The sequence below is a fragment of the Dermacentor andersoni genome, chromosome 6, assembly GCF_023375885.2.
Source record: "Dermacentor andersoni chromosome 6, qqDerAnde1_hic_scaffold, whole genome shotgun sequence".
Taxonomy (NCBI): domain Eukaryota; kingdom Metazoa; phylum Arthropoda; class Arachnida; order Ixodida; family Ixodidae; genus Dermacentor; species Dermacentor andersoni.
In genome coordinates this window covers 19,844,757-19,869,861 of record NC_092819.1, presented here as the reverse complement: position 1 = coordinate 19,869,861, position 25,105 = coordinate 19,844,757, and the positions used below count along the sequence as shown (strand labels likewise).

General features: G+C 47.7%; 1 protein-coding gene across 9 annotated transcripts in view; it reads right to left on the bottom strand.

Moving 5' to 3' along the window:
• Dys (Dystrophin) overlaps positions 1 to 25,105 on the bottom strand; it is a 494,001-nt gene that overhangs the window by 404,212 nt on the left and 64,684 nt on the right. Inside the window, exon 1 of one of the 9 annotated variants that reach the window (XM_050170005.3) lies at positions 23,334 to 25,006. The exons of the other annotated variants lie outside the window; for them this stretch is intronic. Coding sequence (XP_050025962.1) covers positions 23,334 to 23,373 — 40 coding nt within the window. The 5' untranslated portion in view covers positions 23,374 to 25,006. Of the gene's footprint in view, positions 1 to 23,333; positions 25,007 to 25,105 lie in introns of those variants that run through there. 9 annotated transcript variants of the gene reach the window in all.

Below are 25,105 nucleotides of genomic sequence, written 5' to 3'. Positions count from 1 at the left end.
GCACTGTTTTGAAGCTGCTCGTCATATACCTGTACATATACCGGTCCTGCAGATGCAATGCAGAAACATGCTAATTGAAATAGCAACGCATTTCGCCGTACATTTTCAGCATGTATTTCTCGAGGGATGTGCTAAATGCACATCCCTGGAGTGCTAAATGCATGTTTCATCATATTTTGCATAAAAGTTGCCTTCGAGCTTTTATTATAACATGACCTCATTTTCACAAGTAAATTTTAGATGGTAAACTTCATTTAATCAATCATTACTGATAATGACATTGGCCCTGACGACCGCCGCCGCAACTGATGTGTCGCCGAAAAAGATCATCTCTTAAATCGTTGTTGCCATATATTTAATGATCCCGTTAAATCCGTTTCCTGAAACATCCGGTACATGGAGAGGATAATTTTACTACAAGCCGTCTATAAGAGATCGGCATTACAGTGTTATGCCATTCCGTTTACCGCGAACTGGTTCAGCGCCAAGGAAGCCTGCGCTAGGACGAGGTAGAGCGATCGGAGGCTGCTCCCAGCGTTCTTTGCAAACGAAACTGTGCATTCGTACATTCATCCATCCGCACGCTGAGTCACAGGACAAGCAGCCGGCAGCAGGCCGTGAGTGAGTTCTTTCATCCCGTCTGTCACGTCTTGGTGTCGGTTGTCGCCGTCTGTCTTCCCTTCTGTCGTGGGAGTTGAAGGCTGCTCGACCTCGATGCAGATGACGACAGAGCAGGAGGAGGAGGAAGCGAGCGGTCGTCTAGAGGAAAGAGAAGAAGCGCCGAGGAAAAGCCGCGTTCTTCATAGACAGCGCGCCGTAGGGCATAGACGCCAGTACTGTCCAATCTTAAACTATTGTGCACCACGTCGCACTAAACAAGCGTGACGTCAAGAAGCCGCGGCGGTGCAGCCGTCAGCTTAGGAGTAGCCAACATGGATGCCGTTTCCATCGAGTGACGTGCGCGCAAGAGGTTTTGTACGCAGTTAGCGCGATTACCGCAGACGCTATAGTGACAGGAGTTTCCACTACGGATAACACTTGCGGGAAAATTTGCAAATGTTTCTTGTTGAATATAATTGTTCAAATCGGTGCATAGTGAACAAGGAATGGAACGTCAATGTGTTCATCTTCTGTTTTTGCGTACACGCCTACAAAGCTCGGGGTATACTCTGATTTTCCTATTCGAATACATGCGAGATGCCGACATTAGTAATTTGAGAACCGGTTAATCGATTTGAATGAAATGTGTTACCACTAAGAGAGAAAATTTATGTTCTACGGACTACTGAAAGCAGAAACCTCATTTCGGGTACAGTTATCAAAAATAGGCAAACACATCAATCGAAGCACAGTGTTTACAACTCCGTGGCCTTGCACCACGAATTGATATTAAAATACTACAAACTTTATTAATTAGATTGTTTAAGGAGGTACAATTTGATGTATTAGTTTGCAGCTTACGCAAAGTCTTTACGTTGTCTATACATGAGTTGTACAGAAATAATCTTCAGGAGTTACTGCTACAGTTCAGAGTTGTGTACAATATATCGCTTTCCTCCGCTTGCGATTTACTAGTGGATGTAGGTTACCGAAGTGAGATATCCTTTTTTACAACTGAGCTACTACGCATCCACTACGCGCATCCTTGTACCCCCTTATTATCACTATAGTAATCAACATTTTTGTACCAAACTGACAAATAATCGATAGTGTATAAATACTGTACAAGGAGCTTCTGGTGGTTTTTTTTTTTCTTCCTTCGTTCGCAGGAAAAGAGAGAAAGAGAGAGAGAGAAGTTTACTTCCCAGATTTTTCGCGTGATAATTTACTTTTATTTTCTTTCGCACATTATCCGAACACTTGGTACAAAAGATCAACGTGATGACTATACCGGCGTGACTTCTTGTGGCACCCTCCTTTCTCCATTCCTCTCCTGCTCAAAGCTTTCCCACATTTCTTATCAAAAATCACGCCCCACTTTCTGTACCGTTAATAACAAAGCGAAAAATTTTTAAGAAAGTGTCGAGCCTGTCGTTCATGGAAGGCATCAAAGGTCCTTCCTCCCCGACAGCAAAAACGTTAAAAAAAAATTGAGTAAGCACAGCAGTGTGTACGACTCACATGCATGTTAATGGCACGTTACCTCGAGGTTTGCGATCGGTATGCGTCGAATTGATGTGGTTATTATTTCGCATAACCAAATTGATGACTCGCGCTCCCCGTTCTCAACCAGCGGTGGACGAAACCAACGTTGGAAAAGACGTTCGTATGGTACGATACAGATGCAGAGAATAGATATGGTAAACTACTTGTTGTTACGGTAGGACGACCCTACTCAGGTTGACAAAGAGACGCGCGCGCCTATTCTCCGTGCCAGTACAAGTCGCTCTCAGCGTGACGAGAGATGTGGAACGCGGTTCGGCTCAGCTCAAGTTATAAGTGTGGGGGACGCGTCTTCGTTCAGGGAGGCAGAGAAGACGGCACTTAAAGAACAAAGGCTGTAGACAGAGACGCGTCTCTCCTGCGTCACTGCATTATAAGCATCGAGGAGAGAACAGACTGAGTGTGAAAGTATGACGCTTAGCGCGACTTTTCGTACCTTTTACTTTGATGCGTACTGTCGCTGATATTTGAGTAATTACGTTCATAACTGTGTGCTGTCACTCCTATGGCTAGAGAAAAATTCCTATGGCTAGACAAAAATGGTGCCAGTGGTTTAATTCGTATAACATACGAATTAATTAATTAATTAATTACACAATTTTAGTATTCGTTTTCTGTATACGCGCAATGCCATGTTTTCTCATGTGCCTAATTATGAGACAGACGAAGCTACCGCAATCAAAAGCCTGAGTGTCATATATTGTAGGATATGAACACAACGTTTCTAAAAGCCAAGCTTTTCTTTGCGAACCTCGCCACGTGGCCACGTTACGCAGCTGCGGCTTGGCTGTTCTCTAGTCGAGTAGGCCAACCAATTACAGCGGAGTACGCACAGCACGCACGCCGCTGTGTTCCTTGCACCACCACCAGATGGCGCTCGCTTACGCGGCGGCGCCGGCCGTGCGCGGTGTAACAAACTAACAAAAGAAAAAACCAGAAAGCTTGCCTTCGCGCATCCGCGGCTGCACAGCAATGAGGAAGTAAACGCTTCTTGAGGATAAAATGGACTCGAATAGCGCTACGTGCGCATGCGCATGCTGCTTCTGAATCCATGATGCGTTCAAAGCATCCATCGTTCTCGCTAGAAGTCAGCAACTCCACCTAACAAAAGGCTCCGTATAATTTGTGTACGTCCGTGCCTGTGTGCGCGTTCTCGTGTTTCGACTCTTTATGTACTAACTTGAGCCAAACATTAAAAATATGCAAACACCACATAGCTGGACAGAACCAAGGTAATGTTGTTTGCCGTCGCTTGGAGATACTCAAGATTTTGTTCATTCCGCCTAGTTAGATAATTAGCCATAATTACTTTATCAATTTTCACATATTATATTTAGACCAAGAGTACCAATGAGAAAATCGTAGAGCAACATGAAAAACTCCTGATACAGCTTTCTGTTGCTCGATACGTGCTACATAAAGGTGTTTTCCCGAGCGTGAAAACAGCCCGCGAATCTGCGCAAAGTTCCTCGAGCGACCAGTAGTTCGAGGCATTTTGCGTGTATTTGCGCGAGAATGTCGTATCCGTGGCTAGGTTTACCTCCGTCAGATCGAGCAGCTCGCATATATGTATTCTGAATTTTTTTTTTTTGTTCCTGAGAAATGAACACCGGAATAGCGTCATTGCTCCCTTGCAGTTAGGAAAAGGCGGCACGGTGCCGCTGAAAAGTGGGCCGCTCCGCGCAAAACGTGAGTTCGCCCTCATGTGCGCTACGATGCTGACACCTACCGACTACAGGAGGCACCTGGCGGAACAAGCGGAAGCTTCGAGCGAGCGGAAGTGACGCAGCCGCAAAGAAGAAAAGGAAACAAGGCAGAAAAGAGAAGAAGAATGCACCATTAAAGAAGGTGACGTGCCGCGCTCAGGAACGAACAGAAAACAATACTGGGAGGTCGTATACACAATGAGCAGGACCCGTATTCACAAAGCTTTTCGTTCGTAGGTGTTCTTTGCCACTGATCGTCCGTTATACGTCCAACATCAGGATTGGCTAAAATTTCCTCTTACGAACAATTCTAGCATATTTTTCTTTTTTTTTTTTGGGGGGGGGGGGGGGGGGGATACGGACCCGGAGAAATATCTCAATAGTCGAGAAAATCCGATCCAATCGCAAAAAGACGAAATAAGGCCCAGGATAATATGACGATTGCATTTCACTCCTTTTCCCTCGCGCGGTTATTCTCATTGGTGCGAGCGGCGCTCCGCCTAAATACGTTACCACCAGGATCGGCAGGTCGCGCGAGCGGTTCACGATAAAAACGGTTTAAAATCGAGCGCAATTTATAGATGCATTAAACAGGCAAAAGATACCACAAAGGCCCGAATATATGAACCGAAATATATATACGAGGGAAAGTATCGCGGCTGCGAGAACGGGAAATAAATGTTGGCCATGGTGACGTGACTGTCTCTATAGCAAATATCATAGGTTAAATGGTAGAGTTGAAACCGCGTAAACGTTGAGACTTGTGAAACTTGGCCCCAGATTTCACAAAGTGTAGTTCACGTTCACTCACGTAGTTCGTAACAGCAGGGGCCAGCCAATCGTAACGTCCAACATAATATGATCGAAGTGGACTAATGCAGCTTTTACGAAAGAACAGCGTCGTTGACTCGGCCCCCGTAATGCGTCGGCACTCTTTCCTCGCGAGGGTAAAGGAGTGCCGCGTGGCCTATCAGCGTGCGCGGGGTGCTCATTATTTCCTCTAATCCCGGGCGCCTTACGCCTCCCAGTGCACACCGGGCCTACACGCTGGCTCGGTAAGACTGGTTCACGGAGGATGCGCTGGTGAGTAAGCGGCGCAAGATCCTGCGTGTGCACCGACTGAGAGCTACGTGCTGCCCGCCAAGGAGCTAGACGGGGAGCAAATCTTCGGCGAAGCCTGTCTCGCGCAGCATGTCTCGCCCTAGGTATCACATGTGTCAAAAAAGCAAAAAAAGAAGGGGGGGGGGGGGGACTATACTAATGAAACAAACCAAGCGCAACGTCCGGGCACGCTAATGGAAGGATTGGCTTCCTTATTTTCATTAGGATGAATTCTTTACGTTCTGTGAACGTGCGCCATACATAGCGTAGGGGCATTTTGAAAGGGTTTACCAACTATTCGGTTCGTCGGATTACTCGGCTGTTTGTACGAATAATCAAGGGAGAATCGGTATGCAAACGAGTTCGGTTTTAAACAGCACAGACGCGGTGGTTACGTATGGCGTTCTGTTGCAGGGAACAATGTTGCGGGTTCGAGTCCCTGCGACCCAATGGACGCGAAACGCAGAAAAGCATTAGTACCAAGGTTTTGGACGAACTTTACAAAACGGCACGTGGTCGAAATTAATCCGAAGCCGCCCAATGCGGCGTCTCTCACGGACCCTATGTTTGCTTCGTTAAGGTAAATTAAGGTTAAGGTTAAGCACAAACGCCGGCGGGCAACTGACGAACACGTACAAAAGAAGTGCTTTGCGAACTCAGTCTTAAATATTTGTGCCAAAGCAGCAGTTCTGCGCTTAAAAATTCTGGAAACTTGGGTTCAATACACGACGCCTTCATACGAGCCCTTGAAAGCCCTTCGTTCGCATGAACCAGTGCAGGTTCTCGTTATTTAATAACTAAGGAATCCAAATCTACGCAGGTTCGTTCCTTTACACTACTAATGTAAAAATACAGCAATTATTTCTTATATAGGCGATAAGAAAGAAGTTTGGCGCATCGCATAATTTCAGTGCACTTCTGTTGTCGTCATTGGGTACATGTTGCGATGATAGAGGTTTCTGTCATACAACAACAGTTCTTTGTAGTACCACAGTAGTTTGTCGCATTACTTCAGGAACACTTCTGTTATGACATTGGGGGCCTGCCGCAATGATAGGTTTCTGTCGTACAACAACATTTTTCTGTAGTAGAACAGAAGTTGCTCGCATTACTTCCGGAACATTTCTGTTGGGACAACAGGGTGCCTGTTGTGATGACACATTTTTCTGTAGTACTACAAAAATCTGTTGTAGAGCTTCAGCTTTCTGTTGTAACAACAGACATACGACAGAGTGTACTTCTGTAGTCACAACAAGGAATGTCTGTTGTACATCAGAAAAGTCTGTCGCTACATCAGGAATCTGTAGTTACTACAGAAAAATCCTGTTGTACAACAGAAATTTCTGTAGTACTGAAGGCAACCTCTGTTGTCATTTTCAACTGGGTTATTTCTTTTTTTTTTAATTTTCTTGTAATATTTTACAAGAGTCATATAAGGGGGGAAGGAAAGGACGAACTACTGACGCTGGCGGCAAAAAGCAAATATAAGGCCACCTAAAAGAAAGGAGGCAAGAACAATTGAGGACACCCTTGAAGTGAAGTACGCAGCTGAAGATCTTCATGATACGCGATATGCATGATTAAGCAAACAGACTCAAGAAGAGAACCGATGAAATGAGCTAACATTTGCCGAAGCTTAACAAAAAGCGCTTTAGTTTGCTCTCTCGCTCTCAGAAACGATATTTCGCTGCATCATTAGCGGTCTGCCAGTGACCGTGGATATTTGGGATTAAGCGATACGTAAAGCGGTGTTTGCAGGCTCGAGAAACGGAGAGAGAGAAGTAGACTAAATATATAGGCAGATATGTTAGCCAGGATTGCATCTGGTTTGCTACCCTACAACCGTTCTGGGACAGGGGGAGGGGGATATCAAGATGAAGATGACAATGGACCACAACAATAGCGCGAACGCAACACGCGTGAGTTTTTGGAAGAATCCGGCTAGACAGCCGACCGCGCTCACGGCGAAAAAGCTACCGGGGCTCTAACCTCAACCGTCGCCTTTACACGGAACTGGAAGAGTGGTGCTCGATTGCCGAAGAACAAGTGCAGACTGCACGACGCAGCTTTCAGTTGCACATGGCTTGGTGGGAACGTGAAGGAGTCAAAGTTTAATAAAGCACCGTCCGCGCAGCACGTCCGCATCAGTCCGGAGAACAAAGCGGTCGTTTGTAAACGTCAGCTCGTTAAGGGGCTTGTTTTGACAAGCAGGCGCTCCGTTCAGATGAAGCATATGCGGGAACCCGACTCCAGCGCTCAACGGTATACATATATGCTGCGCGCGGCTCTTTCGTCAGAGCCGCGTGTACATTACGCGACACCACGGGAAGCCGCGTGGCAGCGTTCTTTAATCATGCGTGCTGTGGAACCGAGCTCCGGAATCTGGACGTCTCTTTATTACTTTAGTATTCAGGTGTCAGAGAAATCACATGATTGCACAGAAACGCTGAAGTGCTACATTGGTGCCAACCTTAAACGGTGGCAATTGTAGTTTCGTATGTCGACGCAAGCGTTTGTAGGCCTTCAAAAAGCAAGTCGAATGACGTGTCGCTCATTTTCAGTACGATCGACTGTGGTTTAACTACCGGTGTTTCTGGAGCCAGCGTTACGACAAGAGGACTTGCCTTTGTCGGGGCAACGGCAGCGTTGCCAAATGCAACACTGATGAAGACAAGTCATTTTGTTGAAGCGCTGGCTAACGAGACATATGTTGTCCGACTACTGTTGATAATTTCAAGTCGGCATCTTCTTGCGAAGCTTTGTTTGTTTCACATCCTTCAAGTACGAATGTTATTAGAGCTTTACGGTGTTCTATGTAACATTCAGCGGCCTATGCTATAGCTCGAACCTAAATTTCTTTAAATTAGCTGATATACTGGAGATGCTGTCGTCTTGGTGTAGCGTCAATACCTCCTTGCACCATACGAACAGTTCAGCAACACGCACGTGGGCGCGCAGCAACACATGCATACAGTGCTCAAATAGTTCGCTTAAGATGCAAGTTTACGTAAATGACATATAAGTAAGCAGTTCTTGTAAGCATAGTAACTTACAGGGAGACAGCTTTTCTAGTACACAGGGTTTACAGTAACGTCTTATACAGTAAACAGTATATACAGTTAACAGTATAACAGTTATATAGTAGACATGTTCACGAGAGAACAATATATGATTAAGTAGTAAAACAGAACAAATGCATTCAAAACTTCAAGAATTGTAATGAGGAGCATTTATGTAATCATGTCGCCATTTATGTACACCGTATAATCAATCACTCGTAACTATCTCACTGCTACCAGCTGCTATTGAAGATTATAGCAGCAATGACTGTAAGATGACTTAGTTTGTGCGGTGTACATAAGAATCGCATCAGAAGCAAAACAGAATTTTATCGACTGAGGAAAATATAACAGTTATTGCTAATGAAGCGCGCTGCAGAGAAGTAAATAGACAAGCATTCTCAATTTGCGTATTTCGCTTAAATGATAGCGGCTTCGCTTTTGATAGAGAGTTAAAAGAAACAAATGGTGATATACCCAGACCAAGTGAGACGAGGATCGAATTAACAGTATACCGAAATATCGCACATGCAAGTACCGCAGTCTACCCTGGAGCAGTCGATGCCGAGCGGTCGAAGTGTGGTTCCAGCGCCTGACGCAACATAATCGACGGGTGAAATTAGCCAATAGTATATGCCACGAGGACCACGCGAGTTGGAGACGCGAGATGGAGCAATGCATCGCGTGTTAAGGTACGCGCGTGCGACAATTGATCGATTAATTCGGGTCGATATGCGTCCACCTGTGTCGCAGAGGCGAGACTCGACTGGTATATACCAGAGTGTCGTACCTTTCCCGCAAGCATAGATGACGGCGAAATTGCTTTCCAGGGCCGAGTGGTGCACGCCACTGGACATTTTCCTGATGGCAAAGAAATATAAATGGCATTCTTTACACACACGTCTGTAGGATGATGACCTCTTATTTATTTTTGTAGCTTCTTTACGCCCTATGTGCTTTTCCGATGAGAGCCGCTTGAGCGCTGCCGTAACCCACACAGACATACTAAGGCGAAAGTCGGGCACCTGCTCAAGAGCACATATACATGACGTCCAAGACATGGTAAGTAGGACATGTAGTCAGTGCCAGCGATCGCTTCCGGCACTTGCAGCGCAAAAAAGCATGGCTTTGAAGATTAATATCTGTTAATCCGAAGGAGTCCTCGCCGGGAGTGCGATTTGGACAAGACCTATACGAAGGCTGCAGCATTTGCATTCGGCGCCTGCTCGCAGCAGTCTATATACAAAAGCACGTGTTCTGAAGAGAAATAGTTAACATTGGCAAGGCGTACACAAGAGCGCAAGATTTTGCGTTTATATATATATATATATATATATATATATATATATATATATATATATATATATATATATATATATATATATATATATATATATATAAACGAGAAGAAAGGGGCTTAGCAGAGGGGCCCAATTTTTATTAGTCATATCATAAGAAGCCAACAAACACTGACACCAAGGACAACATAGGGGAAATTACTTGTGCTTAACAAATAAAATAAAGAAACGATAAATTACTGGAAATTAAAGTGGATGAAAAAACAGCTTGCTGCAGGTGGTAACCGAACCCACAACCTTCGCATTTCGCGCGCGATGCTCTACCAATTCAGCTACCGCGGCGCTGTTTCCCCATCCACTTTCTTGGATATTTATGTGTTCCAGCTCTTTTCTTATCGGAATGTCCAACAGCCCACTTTGTGACTTCTGCGGATGCAATGAAACAATCGCGCACCTTCTTTGTCAGTGCTCTCGTTTCAACCCCCAAAGAGCAGTCCTCTCAGCCACCCTTGACAAACTAGACAAGCGCCCAATGACAGAAAACAATATCCTTGGAAGCTGGCCTACGCGAACATCAGCGCGATCGGCTATGAAGGCGCTGCTGCGGTTTTCAAAAGACACTGGACTTTCTGACAGATTGTGACTTCACTGTGTGACGCAGGATTGTGCGGTGACACTGCATAACACTAGGAATGCCTTTGCGGGCTGCGCGACAGTGCCCACAGAAACAGTTTGTGTGTACGTGCATGTGTGTGTAGTTTGATTTTTCTTTCTTTATTTTATTTTTATTTTTTTATCCTTCTCTCTCTCACCAATCGCATCCCCTTGGCTCTCCCCCAGTACAGGGTAGCCAACCGGAAATAATCTCTGGTTAACCTCCCTGTCTTTCCTTTGCCTTTCTCTCTCTCTATGTGTCCTAGCAGAACCCTATATATATATGCAAAAAGATCGGTCCACTCAGGAGGCCACGTTTCTACCAGAAAGCTCGCCTTCGTGCATAGCGCTCGCCGCCGGCGTTTCCCAGTAAATATTACAGTTACATAAGCTGTTGTTGCCGGGAAACGTGAGAAGCAGTCAGCGATCTTTGAATGCTATAGCGTTCCACTCTTAAAGGCGAAGCTTAAGCGTCCTCCAATTTTCCTGCTTACTTCATGATTCCGCGACAGCGCATCGTGACCCATAGGGTTGCAGGCTCAGACATATTTTGCTCATCAAATGAAACGGGATCGCATTTCATTCACCAGGCAATGATATAGTTTCTTTCCCTCTTTGTCGACTTGCTGCAGCCCCCCCCCCCCCCCCCCCCCAAAGTTTGCTACGCCACGGAAAAAGTTAGGTGCTTTGTAGCTCATGCAGGTTAGAAAAATTGGCAACGTTGAGAAGGAATGCCCTCTAACAGCTGCAGGAGACAACCGATTATCTGTAACTATTTCTTTTTCTTCTGACACATTTCGACATCAAACACTTTGCTGCCTAGAAACTTATTTTTTGTATTGCTCAGGACGAGGTCATGGATTCGTTTCACGGTCACGGCGACCGCATTCAATGGGGGCGGAATGCAAAACCGCTCCTGTACTTAGATTTCTGTGCACGTTAAAGAGCTCCTGACAGTCAAAATTAATCCAGAGCCCTTCACTACGGAATCCTTCACGCAGGGAATTCATTGTGCGGCTTCGGAGCATTAAAACCCACAATTATTTGTTAATACTTGATATTTTGGGGATGCTGGACGAAAACAAAATTTCAATCACATCTGGCACACTGAAAAGAGAGCTCAGTATTGGAAATGCTAATAGGGTAATTTTAATTTTCTATGGGAACGTCCGCAAAGAGAAACAGCTCTCTAACGATGTTGTCACGTGATTATAAAAGCTGCCCTAGCTGACAGCAGAATATATGGGATGCTTCGAGGTGAGTAATGCCAGCACAACACGGAGGTCTTTAGTGGAATATGTAAACAACTCATGTTACACTTGTTAACAAGTGTAGAGATGTGATTTTGATGTGCCATTAACGTTTCGAATACACAAGTGTCCACTCAAGTGGTATGTACATACACGAGGAGATGTTATTTCCCCGGCCTTACTTTTCTTTCTTTTCTTTTTTTCAGCCGCTCATCTCGGGCGAAGAACAGCGGGCTCAAATTATCGAATAAAGTTTTTTTTTTCTCTCTCTCTATCTCTCTCTGTCGCTATCTCAGTATAAGTACATAATTTACCACTCATACGGAGAGTGTAGACTTTCTGCTGTTTCACTCGCGTTGCACAGTAAAGAGCGGGAATGTTTGAGATATCGTAGAAATACGCTTATCAAGGAATAAGGAGAAGTATAGTTTGACAGTTTCGGGGTCGCTTTTGTTCCTCCGAGGTTACAAGGGAAGTAAACATGATTTTTCCAATAGGAAAGAAGGAACTGAAGCTGCTTAAGGTTCAAATGTGCAGTGAAAGACGCGCGCGTGACAGTGCACATCCGTAACTAAGAGCAAGTAAAACTAAGAGCAAGAATGCGATGCGTGCACTGCAGCTACGAGTGTGTTGCGAGAGCAGTGAAATGTGGTTGGTTCACGGGTTTTCGATAGCGTCCCAAAGTGGCACGGTCACTATGAGAGACACCACGTAGTAGAGCAGTTCAACTTAATTGTAACCCGCTGAGGTTCTCCTTAAAGCGCGCCGAAATAATCTTGGTAAACAAGCGTTTTTGCATACCGCCCACATCGGAATGCAACCACCGGGTCTGAGAATCGCTGTGAGTAAAATAAATGTATACTCAAGCGGTTAAAACGACCAAGACAGTGAAAATGATAAAGATGTTCAGCGCTGAAGATAATCCCTAGAAAAAAAATCGCTTAGCTTTAATCTTGCCGTATACGGCTTAGCATGCCCGGCCCGTCCACGACAATGCCTATAGGTGCGGAACACGACTCCTGATCATCCGACCGGCGCTTCGCATTGCCTCCACACTTTTGGTTCTCGGAGTCTCAATACAAATAAAATAAAGAAGCGACAAAATGCACACACTCACGTTGTTCAGGGATCGTCTGGAGCGTTCCGAAGTAAGGCGGCAACACCAGCGGACCGAGGCCCGAACCCTGAGGGCCGGGCCGACCGAGCACGACTCCTTCGTGAATGGTCAGCATGACACACTGGCTGCCATCAAAAGGCTGCCCACGGGCTTCAAACTGACTCGAGAGTCCAACAACACGCCCGCGTTAACAACTTTGCGAAAAAGAGCAGCGGGCAGAGAGGAGCGCCAAACAGCGCCGGGGAGTCTCGGCCGCCGCCTCGGACAAGAGACAGGCAGCGTCGGTCGCCAGCGTACGCCCCCGGAGCTGGGCGACGTGGGTCGCGTGGCCAAACAGGCCTCGGCGGATCCGGTGTCGCGGCCCCGCAGATCGAAAGCCGCGGCCGCGAAGAACCCGTCGTCCGACGGCGGCGCCTTGCGAAACGGTTTCCTTCGATAATGCCCGGGCCTCGTGCGATTGGCTCATTCAACGGAGGAAAGTAAACGTCTGCCGATTACTGCAGGAACGCTGTCCCGAAAAGTATGGCGCGCGCCAGCGAATATTTGCGGCAACGGCAAAATAAACCAAAGCGAGTTTGAAAAAGCTGTCGTGACTGTGGTATACTACTATAAAGTATCTTGCACAGAGCTACAACAGCATTCGACCCCTCATGACTATCGCAGGCGCTGCACGCATATCCTCGTGCGACCCCTTGTACATCCTTGAGCAAAAGTATACGGACCACAGACTCGCTGAAGAAAAACTGAATTTATTGCTAACTCAGACGCGTAAACTGAGACTGACGAGTGCACTGGAAAGTTCGCGATGCCAAGTTTGGAACGCACGCCATCTTCGCTTTCAAGTGGCATTCATAGTCGGAGAAATAAAATCGTCTTTATTGCCGTATCCCCGGTCCGTATATTTTTGCTCGGGGAAGTACATTGTATAATCGACATTGCCTTTAATCCGGTTCAAAATTAACTCGGGGGCGATTACGCAAATTATTCATTCCCGATATAAAGTCGGATATGCACGAAAAGGTATGCTAAAATAGTTCTTCCCTTTGGCTTTCGCGAAAATTGACACCAACTTTGGTTGTGTCGCGACAGACGACGGAAATCACTCGTGAAATGCGTTTCGAATGCCGCGAGTTGAAGTGATTAGCCATGACGCTGACGCATCATCAACACGCCAACCTATCCGTTACATTTTCATCTGTGTGTTTAGGCCAACAAAAGTGGTTTTGATGGCAAGGAACGCGAGGAAACCGTTAATTTCTCCACTTACATGAAGATTCTGCCTTAAGCCCTAACCGAACAAAAATGTCAGTCGGTAATAAGAACCGACCTGAAAAACGATTACCTCCCAAAGCTGCACAGGACGGACAATGCTGAGATGGATGCCCCCCTTACCCTTGCGGAACTACAGGCAGTGGTTCGCACCTTAAGCCCCAACTCCGCCCCCGGGGGACGACTGTATTACTAATCGGCGTTTTCGGAACGTGTACGACGCCTCACGCGCAACCTGCATCACATCAATATTGTGGCATGGGAATCGGGCTCTTTGCCGTCATGCTGGAAGCCTGCCAAAATCGTACTGATTCCTAAACAGGGCAAACCCCATGCACTTAGACAATCTTCGCCCCATCTTCCTCACGTTATATCTGGGAAAAGTAATGGAACACCCTATTCTTCAAACGTTTACTACACACTTAGACAAGCGTAACTATCTACCACAGACCATGTTTGGCTTCCGCCCACGGCTATCCACGCAAGACATTATCTAGTCGTACAGCCTTTCTAACCATAGGGGAGGCTTAAATCGGACGTCATCTCACTAGGGAGTATAAGGGCACACCACAAGGGTCAGCACTCTCACCCATGCTCTTCACCATAGCTTAGTCGGACTCCAGGAACGTCTCTCTACCATTCCCCGCCAGCATCACAGTTTCTATGCAAATGACATCACGCTCTGTATCGCAGGACGCAGTGAAGGCGAAATTCAAGCAACCCTACAAGCACCCATCGATACAGTGATAGCATACATCGAACCACACGGTGTTTCTTGCTCTCCGGTTGAATCCGAACACCTCGTACGCGAGCCTGCTCATCGGCGACGCCGGTCAGCACCTCTCTCTCCATCCATTGACCTGGCAGCCCACGGCGCGTCTAGCCCCTCGCGTTTCTATCCTCCGAGTCCTCGGGCTCCGCATACAGCAAAACGGCAAGAATACTACAACTCTACGTCATCTTAGCAATCACGCTGCGCAAGTAGGTCGGCTTATCTCACGTATCGATACTCGACATACTGGTATGAAAGAGGACAATATACTTCGGCTAGTCCAGGCCTTCATCATCAGTCGCATCGTATATGTTGCGCCCTTCCTATGCCTCTCACATGCTGAGAAACACAAGATTAATATCATTATCAAGAAAACACACAAACAAGCATTCCACCTTCCGCCCAACTCCGCCAATGTAAAGCTGGCTGAGTTGGGGCTCTCGTGCACTACACTCTCGACGAGCTCATCGAGGCTCAGCGCCTAGCTCACTACGAGTGCCTTTCCCATACCGCGACAGGACGCCAAGTCCTCAGTAAGCTGAGCATTCCTTACCTCACGCAGGCTGGAGTCAAGCTCCCCATACAGTCGGACATCCGCGACACTTTCCTAATTCCCCCTATCTCGAAGAACGTGCACCCCGACTACAATACAGCACGTCGCACCGCAAGGGCTCAGTAACTCGGCAATATATGTATGAGGGTGCTTCGCACGTGGCTTATGTCGACGCCGCGGACTACCCGACCCACTTGGCCATAACACTTGCCGTGGTCATGGGCTCGAATCTGGATACCACAATAATCAGCTCCATACACAGCATTCATCCTGAAGAAGGCGAAGAGGCTTCTATAGTTCCCGCCTATTGTAAGATTTGTCGGACGATCTCGCCGCTGTCACCATTTGTTAGAGTTGTCGGACGATCTACGAGCTGTAGGCCGATCTCACCGCTGCCATTCAGATGTAAGATTTGGCAGTCGTAGCTGTAGGAAGGAGCTTGACTCTTCGTCGGGACTTAGGAGAGCAGGATTTATTTACATGTTATTTACAGTTGAACATGAGATACATCGACAGCCTAGCGTGACTCCCAAATGGAGCCCGCAAGACGAGCATACAGCAAACAGCTTACGAGCACACAGCTCACGAGTACATTTCGAGCACGACAACGAGCACACAGCTCACGAGTACATTTCGAGCATGACAACGAGCACACACTAGCAGCCGACAATCGCTGCTTATATGCACTCCTCTCGACGTCATAGTTCGACGTCATTGTAGATGACCCGCCCTTTTGGAGGAGGATGAGGGCCATCGATTTGGGGGAGGATGAGGGCTTACATACACGTGCCGCACACACACACAGGTGTAATGGTCCGAAATCGACACCACACGAATTTCGTAGAACTCGGAGCCGTTCCGGGTAGCGCGCCCGAGTAGCGCATTGTTTTGCGTCTTGGTCGGCGCGTGGGAAGGAGCCTTCGTCGGCTTTCCCGCGGCAACTCCCCCACCCGTAACAGATCAGGTCCGCGTTGTCGTGTTGCGCACAAAGCCTGCTTCGTCGAAATCCTTCAGTCACAACGGCGACGAGGCTAGAGCGTAACGGTGGCAGTTTCAGCACAAAGCCTGCTTCGTCAAACGCATCCTAGCTGAAGCGACGGAGAGTGGAGGATGCGCGCATTGTTCCCGACACAAAGTCGACTTAGTCACGCCGTGGCTAGAGGTTGGCGGCGGCGTTCCAAGATGAGGTTGCCACCGCTGGCGTAAATGGCTGGCAAACTTGCACTGCAGCTGGCTGTTCTTAACACTATGCACCGACTACTGCATCGTGCATCATCACTAATCATACTGGCATCATCACGTAACAATACTGGAAGACTCATCTCGTCTCGAGTGCACCGCATTCTTATCGGCACACACACACCTCTCGTCGCCGCAGCGTCCACCTGATATGGGCCCCGAGCCGAGCAGGTCTCACCGGAAACGAAGCCGCGCACGACGCCGCCCGCGCAAGCGTCCACCGAGCACGTCAATCCTCTTCTGGCTTGCAGTTTTCCGAACGGCCCCACCATCCGGAAGCCCCTGATCACGAGGCTGTATAGCCTCCTGGCGCAGCCACGCGCGCGACCATATAATCGCATATGGCCAGATCCTCACGTACTACCGTAAAGCCCGCCTCAAATACCCCCCTCCCAATAAGTCTCTCAACAAGCATCAATCGACCACGTGGCGGCTGATGCATTCACACCGCGCTGCAAAGCATGCCACGCGCACCTCTCGACCACATTATCTGGACATGCCCCGCACAGCTACGCACCATCAACGACAGCACCACTCCCACATTCAGAATCACCACGCCCGAGCAGTGGCAGGCCATGCTGCTCAGCGAATGCACGGAGGACCAACTCATGGGTAGTCCAGCTGGCCCACGACGCAGCCAAGACTCAAGATCTGGCCGCAGCCTGAGGAAAAGGGGCTCCGGTGGGGTTTGTCTCCTGGGCCCCCGCCTCCCTTGATACCAGCAAGGACATTTAATAAAGCTTTGTTTCTCTGTTTCTCAGATCCGAAGACAGCATGGAGACAAATATAATATCTGAGATTTTACGACCAAAGCCCAGGGGCACTACGTATAGGGGGGGTTTTACACGGTACACGGACGTTTTTGCATTCCACCCATATCGATATGCGGTCGCTGCGGCTGGGACTCAAACCCGCGGCTTCGCGCTTGGCAACACAACGCCACATCCGGGGCGGGTGGTGTGACGAGACTGTAACAAAAGCGATCAGCAACAATTACATTTCAGCGTTGCTTTAATGTTTTAGCGCTGCTTTTACCGCCTTAACTTAAGAAGTCGAGCCTTCGGACCTCATTACAATAAAGGTTCTCTCTCTCTCTCTCTCTCTCTCTCTCTCTCACACACACACACACACACACACACACACACACACACGCCGCCTTAAAAAGAGCATACGATATACGCCAAGCTTCGGCTATATATATAGTCCTCTCGTGGGTGAGAGGAACCAGATACCAATATCCAAGGCACCGAGAAACTCCTAAAAAGACGAGACGAAGACGGTGCATATGGAAAAAAAATAGACTTAGTGTAGACACGTTATAAGTTGAGACCGTGGACACACCTGTCAATGGCGAGCAGTTGAGGTGCTGCCCCTGTTCCTGAAGTCCACCGTATTTGAGTGACTGACTGTATAGATCGGCAGCACATAATTTGTATTCCGTTCTCATCAAACCCATGCGATGCAGTCATATATCTACGGATAGCTTCAGCTAAATGATGAACGAGCTCCTAAAATAATAATAATAAAAAAGGCTCGTCCGTTAAAAAGGGCTGCGCCGTTAATCCATTCATGGTGCTTCTGTCCAAGTGGCACGGCGGACGGGAGGGGTAACGGCAGGCAGTGGGCTGCACTGAACGGATCTGGTGATAAACAATGTTTACGCGCATTGTTCACTGACTCTTTCTGCCCATCTTTATCTTAACCATTTCCTCCAAGCAATGCAGTAAACCGGATGCTCGCCTGGTCAACCTTTCCTTTATTTGCCTCTTCAGTCATCGCAGTTTGGCGCTGCGATCTCTCATACTGCACTGAGAAACGAGGGGATAGAAAATGGCGCGAAGAAGAGGAGACATAGCTCAAAAAGAAACACACAAACTGCTGTGTCTGAAAGTTGGTACGTCATTGTCGCGAGGACGAGAGAGTGACCCCCTCGCCGCAGTGAGGAATCCAACTTTCCGTTGTCCGCGAGCGAAGTGCGTCTCTCGAGATCAGGGCGTCTTTGTCATCCATCACAGCAAAACATACAACGACGCAAACGAAAACAACTGCCACCTGGAAGTGTGACGCGACCAATTTCTTGCGTCGTGTCCGCCACTGCAGCCACAGCCAATCAGAGCGTGCAAACAGTGACACCTCAGAAAGCGATAACTCGAAGATACCGCTCCGAGGAGCTGTATTTGGCAACAATCCACTTCATTTTTTAAATGATTTTTGATCATCCGTCGTGACGACTGATCAGCCCCGGTAATAACAGGCAGCGCGGCGACGTCGAAGCCGTAGACGAAGAGCGAAGGCAATGGAAAATGAAATGGATCTTAAGGAATAGTATTCGCTTCAGCGTCCACAACGGTGCATGCTTCTGCCAGGGGCAGAGCATGCACAAACAGCGCTCTGTCCACGCGAGCGGCAAATCAGTCGAAGGCCACGCGCAAGTCTTTCCGCGCGCTCCTAAACGACGCGGCTGTTCGAACAGGAAATGGGGAAGCTCGGCCCCCGCATCAGGCCCGAGACTTTATTTGTGTAACGACGTTTAGCTTGGCCACTGGCCCGAACCTGACCGCTGCGCCACTGGCTTGTCTGCACAACAAACTATTACCTCGACGTTGGAGATTGATAGCGCGGCCTTTTCCGTGGTAACATGTGCCGAACGCCAGCTCTTTTTGCGTGCGTGCCGACGACCACCCGGAACAACGGTTGTGACGCAGTCCCGTGCGGGCGACCCGTTAAAGCGAATGCGTTCTTAACTTTACTCAAATGGTTCAGAGTTGGCCACAGGAGAAGACGTTAAATCACGAATGGCGTCAAAAAATCATAAAAAGCACAGTAAGAACATTTGATGTACGAAGCGTAGTCACATCTAAACTGTATAAATCAAGTTCGACACTTTGACTCACATGCTGTGATTTACGCGTCAAAAAATAACTTCGACATGGATTTTAACATATCATTCATGCGGTACTCGCAAAAAAAAACTTTTCGCAAACTTAAGTTATTATTTATCATTCAATTTAACTGTGCTTCTATTTACTGCGTGCTAGCGCGTGGCTGAATAATACCTAGGCCTCCTAAACACGCACTGTATATCGTTCTAGTATTTGGTCATAGCACCCGTTTTTAACTGGCTGCCAGATGTGCTGACGCCGAAGTCATCTGCAACCCCCCCCCCCCCCCCCCCTACCCTTTGCTCTGGATTGTGATTTTCTTTCAATAGCGTATTTTTCCTCTTTTTCCCCCTTCGTCAATAGCGTGGTCTAGATCACGCCATGACTAAACTCTGTCGCTCTTACTGCCTCCGCCGGAAAGGTCATGCGACAAACGTGGGCAGCACCAATCACGTGACTCATGGAGCTTTATACTAGGGACAAACTAGAGGAAATTTTGGGGCTCGTGTTTGCATGCGCCACCCGTGTGCCTGTCCAGTAAGCACATTATGCATTTGCCTAAACTTCATCCTTCCACAGTTTCAAGAGAACTTATGAATTCTGGTATTATTTCGTCGTTTCCTTTCTCTTTGGTTTCTTTTCGACCCCAAATTTGCTGTACGACAACAATTACTCCCATTTAGATTCTAACTAAACGATCCGGTGGTGTTCGGAGCATTGCTAACAAAAGTAACTGTTTATATTAAAAATACAATTGTGCATAGGGAGTTTTACTTACCAGACATGATCTATATTTGGCGAACGTGCCCTTGAAAAGGTCGTGATTTATTAAGGCGCTGCAAACCATGCAATCAAACGAATTATTCGTCAAATGTGCAGCTCTTAACTGCTCAACACAGTACACTGCTAGGCTATTCAATTAGTACAATAAACAGTTTGACATTAAAATTGCGCAGGCGTAGATATCACGACTTAGCTATTTACGTCGCTGCCGTGTTCTCTCTTCTTGAGCGATGTCATTGTTTCACCACTGCAACACAAAAGTGCAGGCACCAGCATGTGGTCCACACATTTTTTACTTAGCATACTCCGTCAGCGCGAAGTGCAGTGCAAGTACTGGATGCTCTTAATCCAGTGCTTGCAACTCTCGAGTAAGCCCCAGAGCTCACCCGCAGCCTCCTATCCGCGCAACGACCACTGGCCCTTTATTCGTCCCAGATGTGATCAACGCAGATCACCAGCTACGGAACTCCACTTTGGTGTCACAGTGCTTTCCTGCACAGTCTTCACTTCCTTCCTCTTTTCTTCTTTCTATTACCCCTTTCCCTCACCCCAAGTGTAGGGTAGCAAACCGGACGCTCGTCTGGTTGACCTCCCTGCCTTTCCTCTCTTTGCTATCTCTCTCTCTCTCTCACTCTCTCTATTTAGCATGAAACTCCGCGGCCAATGGATGAATATTATAAGCACCGCCTCTGAAACGGGTAGGTGGGTGATGCCATCAAGCTCGTTATTTTGACCATTATAACTGCGTTTATCGTGGGCCCCTAATTAGCAAGCCACTGATGCCAAAAAAGGTTATGTCTTGATTCTTTGTGCTCTTTGCATTTACTCCACAGCCTCTGACTGCTGCGGTATAGAGGAAACCATCAGCCATATTCCATGGCAGTGTCCGAAGTATTGTGCACAGAGATGCTCACTTAACGCTGTGATCAACAAGTTCAACGAGCGACCTCTGTCCCAAGAAACAATCCTCCAACATAGTTGGGACTCCATATCTTATCAGAAGACTGTTAAAGCATTGTTGTGCTTTTAGTGATCCACCGGACTCAGTGAACGCCTATACTGCAGCAGTTTCAACTTTTTTTCTTTCTTTCCTCCTACCTTCTTTCTATCCCCCTTTTCCCCAACTCACATGCAGCGTAGCAAACCGGAGAATTGATTTTGGTTAACCTCACTGACTTTCCTCTGTGTCTTGCCTCTACACAGCCAATAAGAGAGCCACGTTTATCTATTTTCAACCGCAGTTTCATTAACTTTTCCTCTTACTATACTTAGAGCCCAAAGCCACGGACAGGTCTACTGCATGCGTCCTCGTTGACCTCTGGATAGATAATGCGGCATGTTAACCAAACATTCTATATGGTCTCTGCGCTATTTCCACACTCTATGCGTGTGTATGGTCGTCGTCAAACTTTCTCCTATAACACCGTGTTCTCAGACAATCTGATGTGGCTTCGAACAGTAGTGGACGCCCCTTGGAATTAACGTAAAACCTGACTATGCGAGCGCCGGCTGGGGTCTTCCGTGCCGGAGGAAGAGACAAAACCCCGCTGGTTGTCATAGCACGACTGGGCTCAGCACGACGTCTGTGCAGGATAGTATTCGACTGTGCCGATACGTCTGAACACTCGAAGGACTTAATAAGACGAGAATGCGAATGAGCGCGTGTGAACGCAATTGCCAATCAACGCTCGAAACGCCAGGAAGCGCAAGACTGCAACACTGTCATAGCGGTTTATCGGCGTTGTCGGCAGCGTATCATTGCATAATCGATGGCACATGCGTTCCACCACGTATCGCTGCATCACGTCCCGGATCGGCGCACCTGTGAAATTGCGGAAGTTTTCCATGTTGACAATAACGCTGTGTGATGCGTAAGTCAGCCAATTGTCGCCATAGAAAAAAAGTGTTCACCTTTACGGAGATCACACGTGCTTTTATCACTTTTTACTTTCCCAATTTTGTCATATCAGTTTTGGCTGTTTCCTACTGTCTTTTTTTTTTTCGTTTTGCATTGTATAACATGCCCCGGCCCGCTTTTCGAATGCACATCAGTTGGAAAAACCGCACACGCGCATTTCTTCCTTGGTCTCATCTGTGCTGTTTTCGTGCCTCGGCAACCGTGAGAATCACTCCTTGATGATACACCCACCGGTCTTTTACTTTATGCCTAATCTAGCTTCATACTCCTCTGGTAGAAGACAACGCCCAAAATAGAGGGGTACAACTCAATGTTATATCATAACGGTTATATTATGCCCGTAAACATAGACGCGCCACAGAATAGAAGGTAAACAGGCTAGCAACTTATCTCCTGAAAGGAACACCACGCCTACCTGCTTCAAGAAGAGAAAAGAAAGAAGAAAAAATCGAGAAGGTAGAAGGCGTTGCACAACACATTATATCACGCAACTATAAAATATGAGCATTACAGACGAGAGTCGAGTCCCATATGTGCACACACTTCTGGAACAACTCTGGTAGCCTCGTAGCCAGACTCGAAGCGCAGTCATAGCAGTGAATTAATATCGCGAAAGAACAAGCTCTTGGTGCTTGTTCAGCAGTATAGTGACGACTGCTTTAAATTAGGCTTATATTTTGAACGATAAGGGCGTTTCCAATCAATGAAGCGTCCTGGAATGCGCAGTTCACCGAGGCGACACCCTGCTGAGCAGGTCCGTTTACACTCAAATAAACAAGCCTCCGATTCGGGAGAGCACACGCGTGGGAACATCTGTGAATGCAAGAAATACAGTGAGATATTCTGCGTAAAACATAATAATATATGTGAAAGGAAATGATATTCAGAAGAAAAAAAAAAGAGACAACACTAAACAGCGAATAAAACAATATCGCTATAGTCTCAAAAACGGCACGGTTTCAGTAAAGACAGTCAACATCAAGCACGCAAAATTAAATTCCGGACTCCCTTTGTCCCATACCCCAATTTGCAGAGGTCGTCGTGATTCGTCAGCGTTTTCACCTTGTCTATAGCCATTCGATTTACTGCAACAACTCTCACTTTCCCTACAAACATGTAGCAAAATAATAATAATAATAATAATAATAATAATAATAATAATAATAATAATAATAATAATAATAATAATAATAATAATAATAATAATAATAAATGAACTAGATAAAAGGAACTTCTCGCGGGAACACGTATGTTTTGTTGGGCTAAACAATTCACTTCCGGGAAATGGTTAGCGCAACAGAACACATACTCGCAACTCGATTACTCTGACTACGAGACAGTCAGTCAAAGTATAGCACTTGTTCTGTGTTTCTTCTCTCTGTGTGCATGACCCCCTACCCCTCTCTCACTTTCTCTTTGTCTCTCTCTGCCGAAGCAGTTCGGAATTTACGAAGACCAACACTCAACTACTGTCGCTGACGCAAATTGCAAGTGCGACTGCAAAGAATACAACTTCGTATAGGAGCAGCAACTTCCGCTCTGTAGAAAGAACCAGCGACTTGAACTCACCCATTCTGCGCTTGATCTTCAACCAGGCAATCTTGGACATAGTCTGCGTCAGGTACTAGAGCACCAGGAAATGATAACCATGTATACTTGTGACAAGCGGTGGTTGGAGGCGTGGAAAAGAGCGCCCAACTCGACAACAGAACCGAGAAAAACAAAATTACGCTTTTACTTCCGGGCCTCGGGGTCGAGCACGGGCCGTTGCCGGAAAAGACGCCTCTCGCGAATCGTGTCGAAGTTCGGCGGCGTTTCGGTTGACGCCCGTCGTTTCGCGCGCTCTACGGCAGATCACGCCCACCCGGAGCGATATGTGCTTGTGTATATGAGAGCACTGCACACAACTCCAGTTCCGCAGAGGCGATGCGGCGGCCGCAGTGATCACGCCGGAACAATTTATGGTGTCACGCAGACAGGGTCTCGGGCACGGGTTCCCATTCGCACGTCGCTCGTTTCGTCCAGGAGGGCTTTCCCTTGTCTATCGCTATTTTTTCCTCCCGTCAGGAGGCTCGAGATGACGCTCGAGAGAACCACAACACACAAGGAGCGAACTCAACGCGTTGTGCAGTGTGGCTTCCTTCTTCGTTCTCCTCAGCGTGCGCGCCTTCTCCGCGCACTGTTGCGAGCACGAGGAATGTCGGAAGAAGAAAGAAATGCTCGACCACCCGTAAAGTTCTGCAATGCACGCCGCAGGTCTCGCGCTGGTGAATTCATACGTCAAACATCCATCACCGACCAGCGTCCAGCACCGTCGTGGGAAGTTCTCAAAAGCAAAACTCCGCCTGCTTCACGTATGTGCGTAGAGCCGTTCGGTAATCTCGAGCTGAAAACTCTGGTGATGAAAATATTCAGAGAAAGAGCGCTCTTTACTAGGTAAACACAGGGTCCACGTGGGTGCGACTCAACTCGGGCGATAGGTCCCGCAACCACCTGTGGTTAGGGAAAAAGAAAGTAAATACTGCTTGGACGGTACTTTATCCTGTAAGGCGTCTGCGCAGTAACCACCACAGTGACAGCGATTTCACTGGAATGAGCTGCCTTCAGTGGTCTTTCCGCTCCTTCCTTTCACCGTGAGTGGGGCACACAAAACGAGAAGCGCTCCGCTGCGACCTTCTCGTCTGGAGGCCGCGTCTGGAGGCCAAACAAAAACTGGCGGTTGGACAATCCCTTGACTTTTGACGCTGCGTGACGGACAACACATGAAGTTCGGTTTGCGAAGGGACGACCAGTCTCGTTCGTGGTTCAATTTCCAGGCTGGCGACGAGATTGCAGCTCTTAACGCATGTGAATGCACACGACTGGTGCGTGCGGAAAACAAGCTCAGCGCGTATGCCGGTTCACGCAGACTGAAGCCGCTGCTGTCCGCTCATTTTGGACATCGTAATACTGCCGGCGCGGCGTGTATTCGAGAACGCACGTACCGGAGCGGCGATGCGTATTACACGGGGTGAAGACGGCGCCTCGCTGCTTGCGGCATGCGCCGCCGGGAAGCGATCGAAGCACAGAAAAATAGACCAGTGAGCACCAGGTTGATTAAACTTTCACGCACACAGCACACAGCTCGCCGTGAGTGACACACAACACTGCTTACACAAGTGGAGCCGGGAACACCTCTAATGCCGATGCCACCCGCGGCATTGACGCGCCGAGGAAACACAGAAACGAAGCGACGTCTATGGAGACACGCCGGCGGTATATAGGAAAGCGTCACAGCTGGCGGCGTCTGAACCTCGGACCGAAAAGCGAGGCGGAGCTCGGACGCAGGTGTTCGGCGGCAA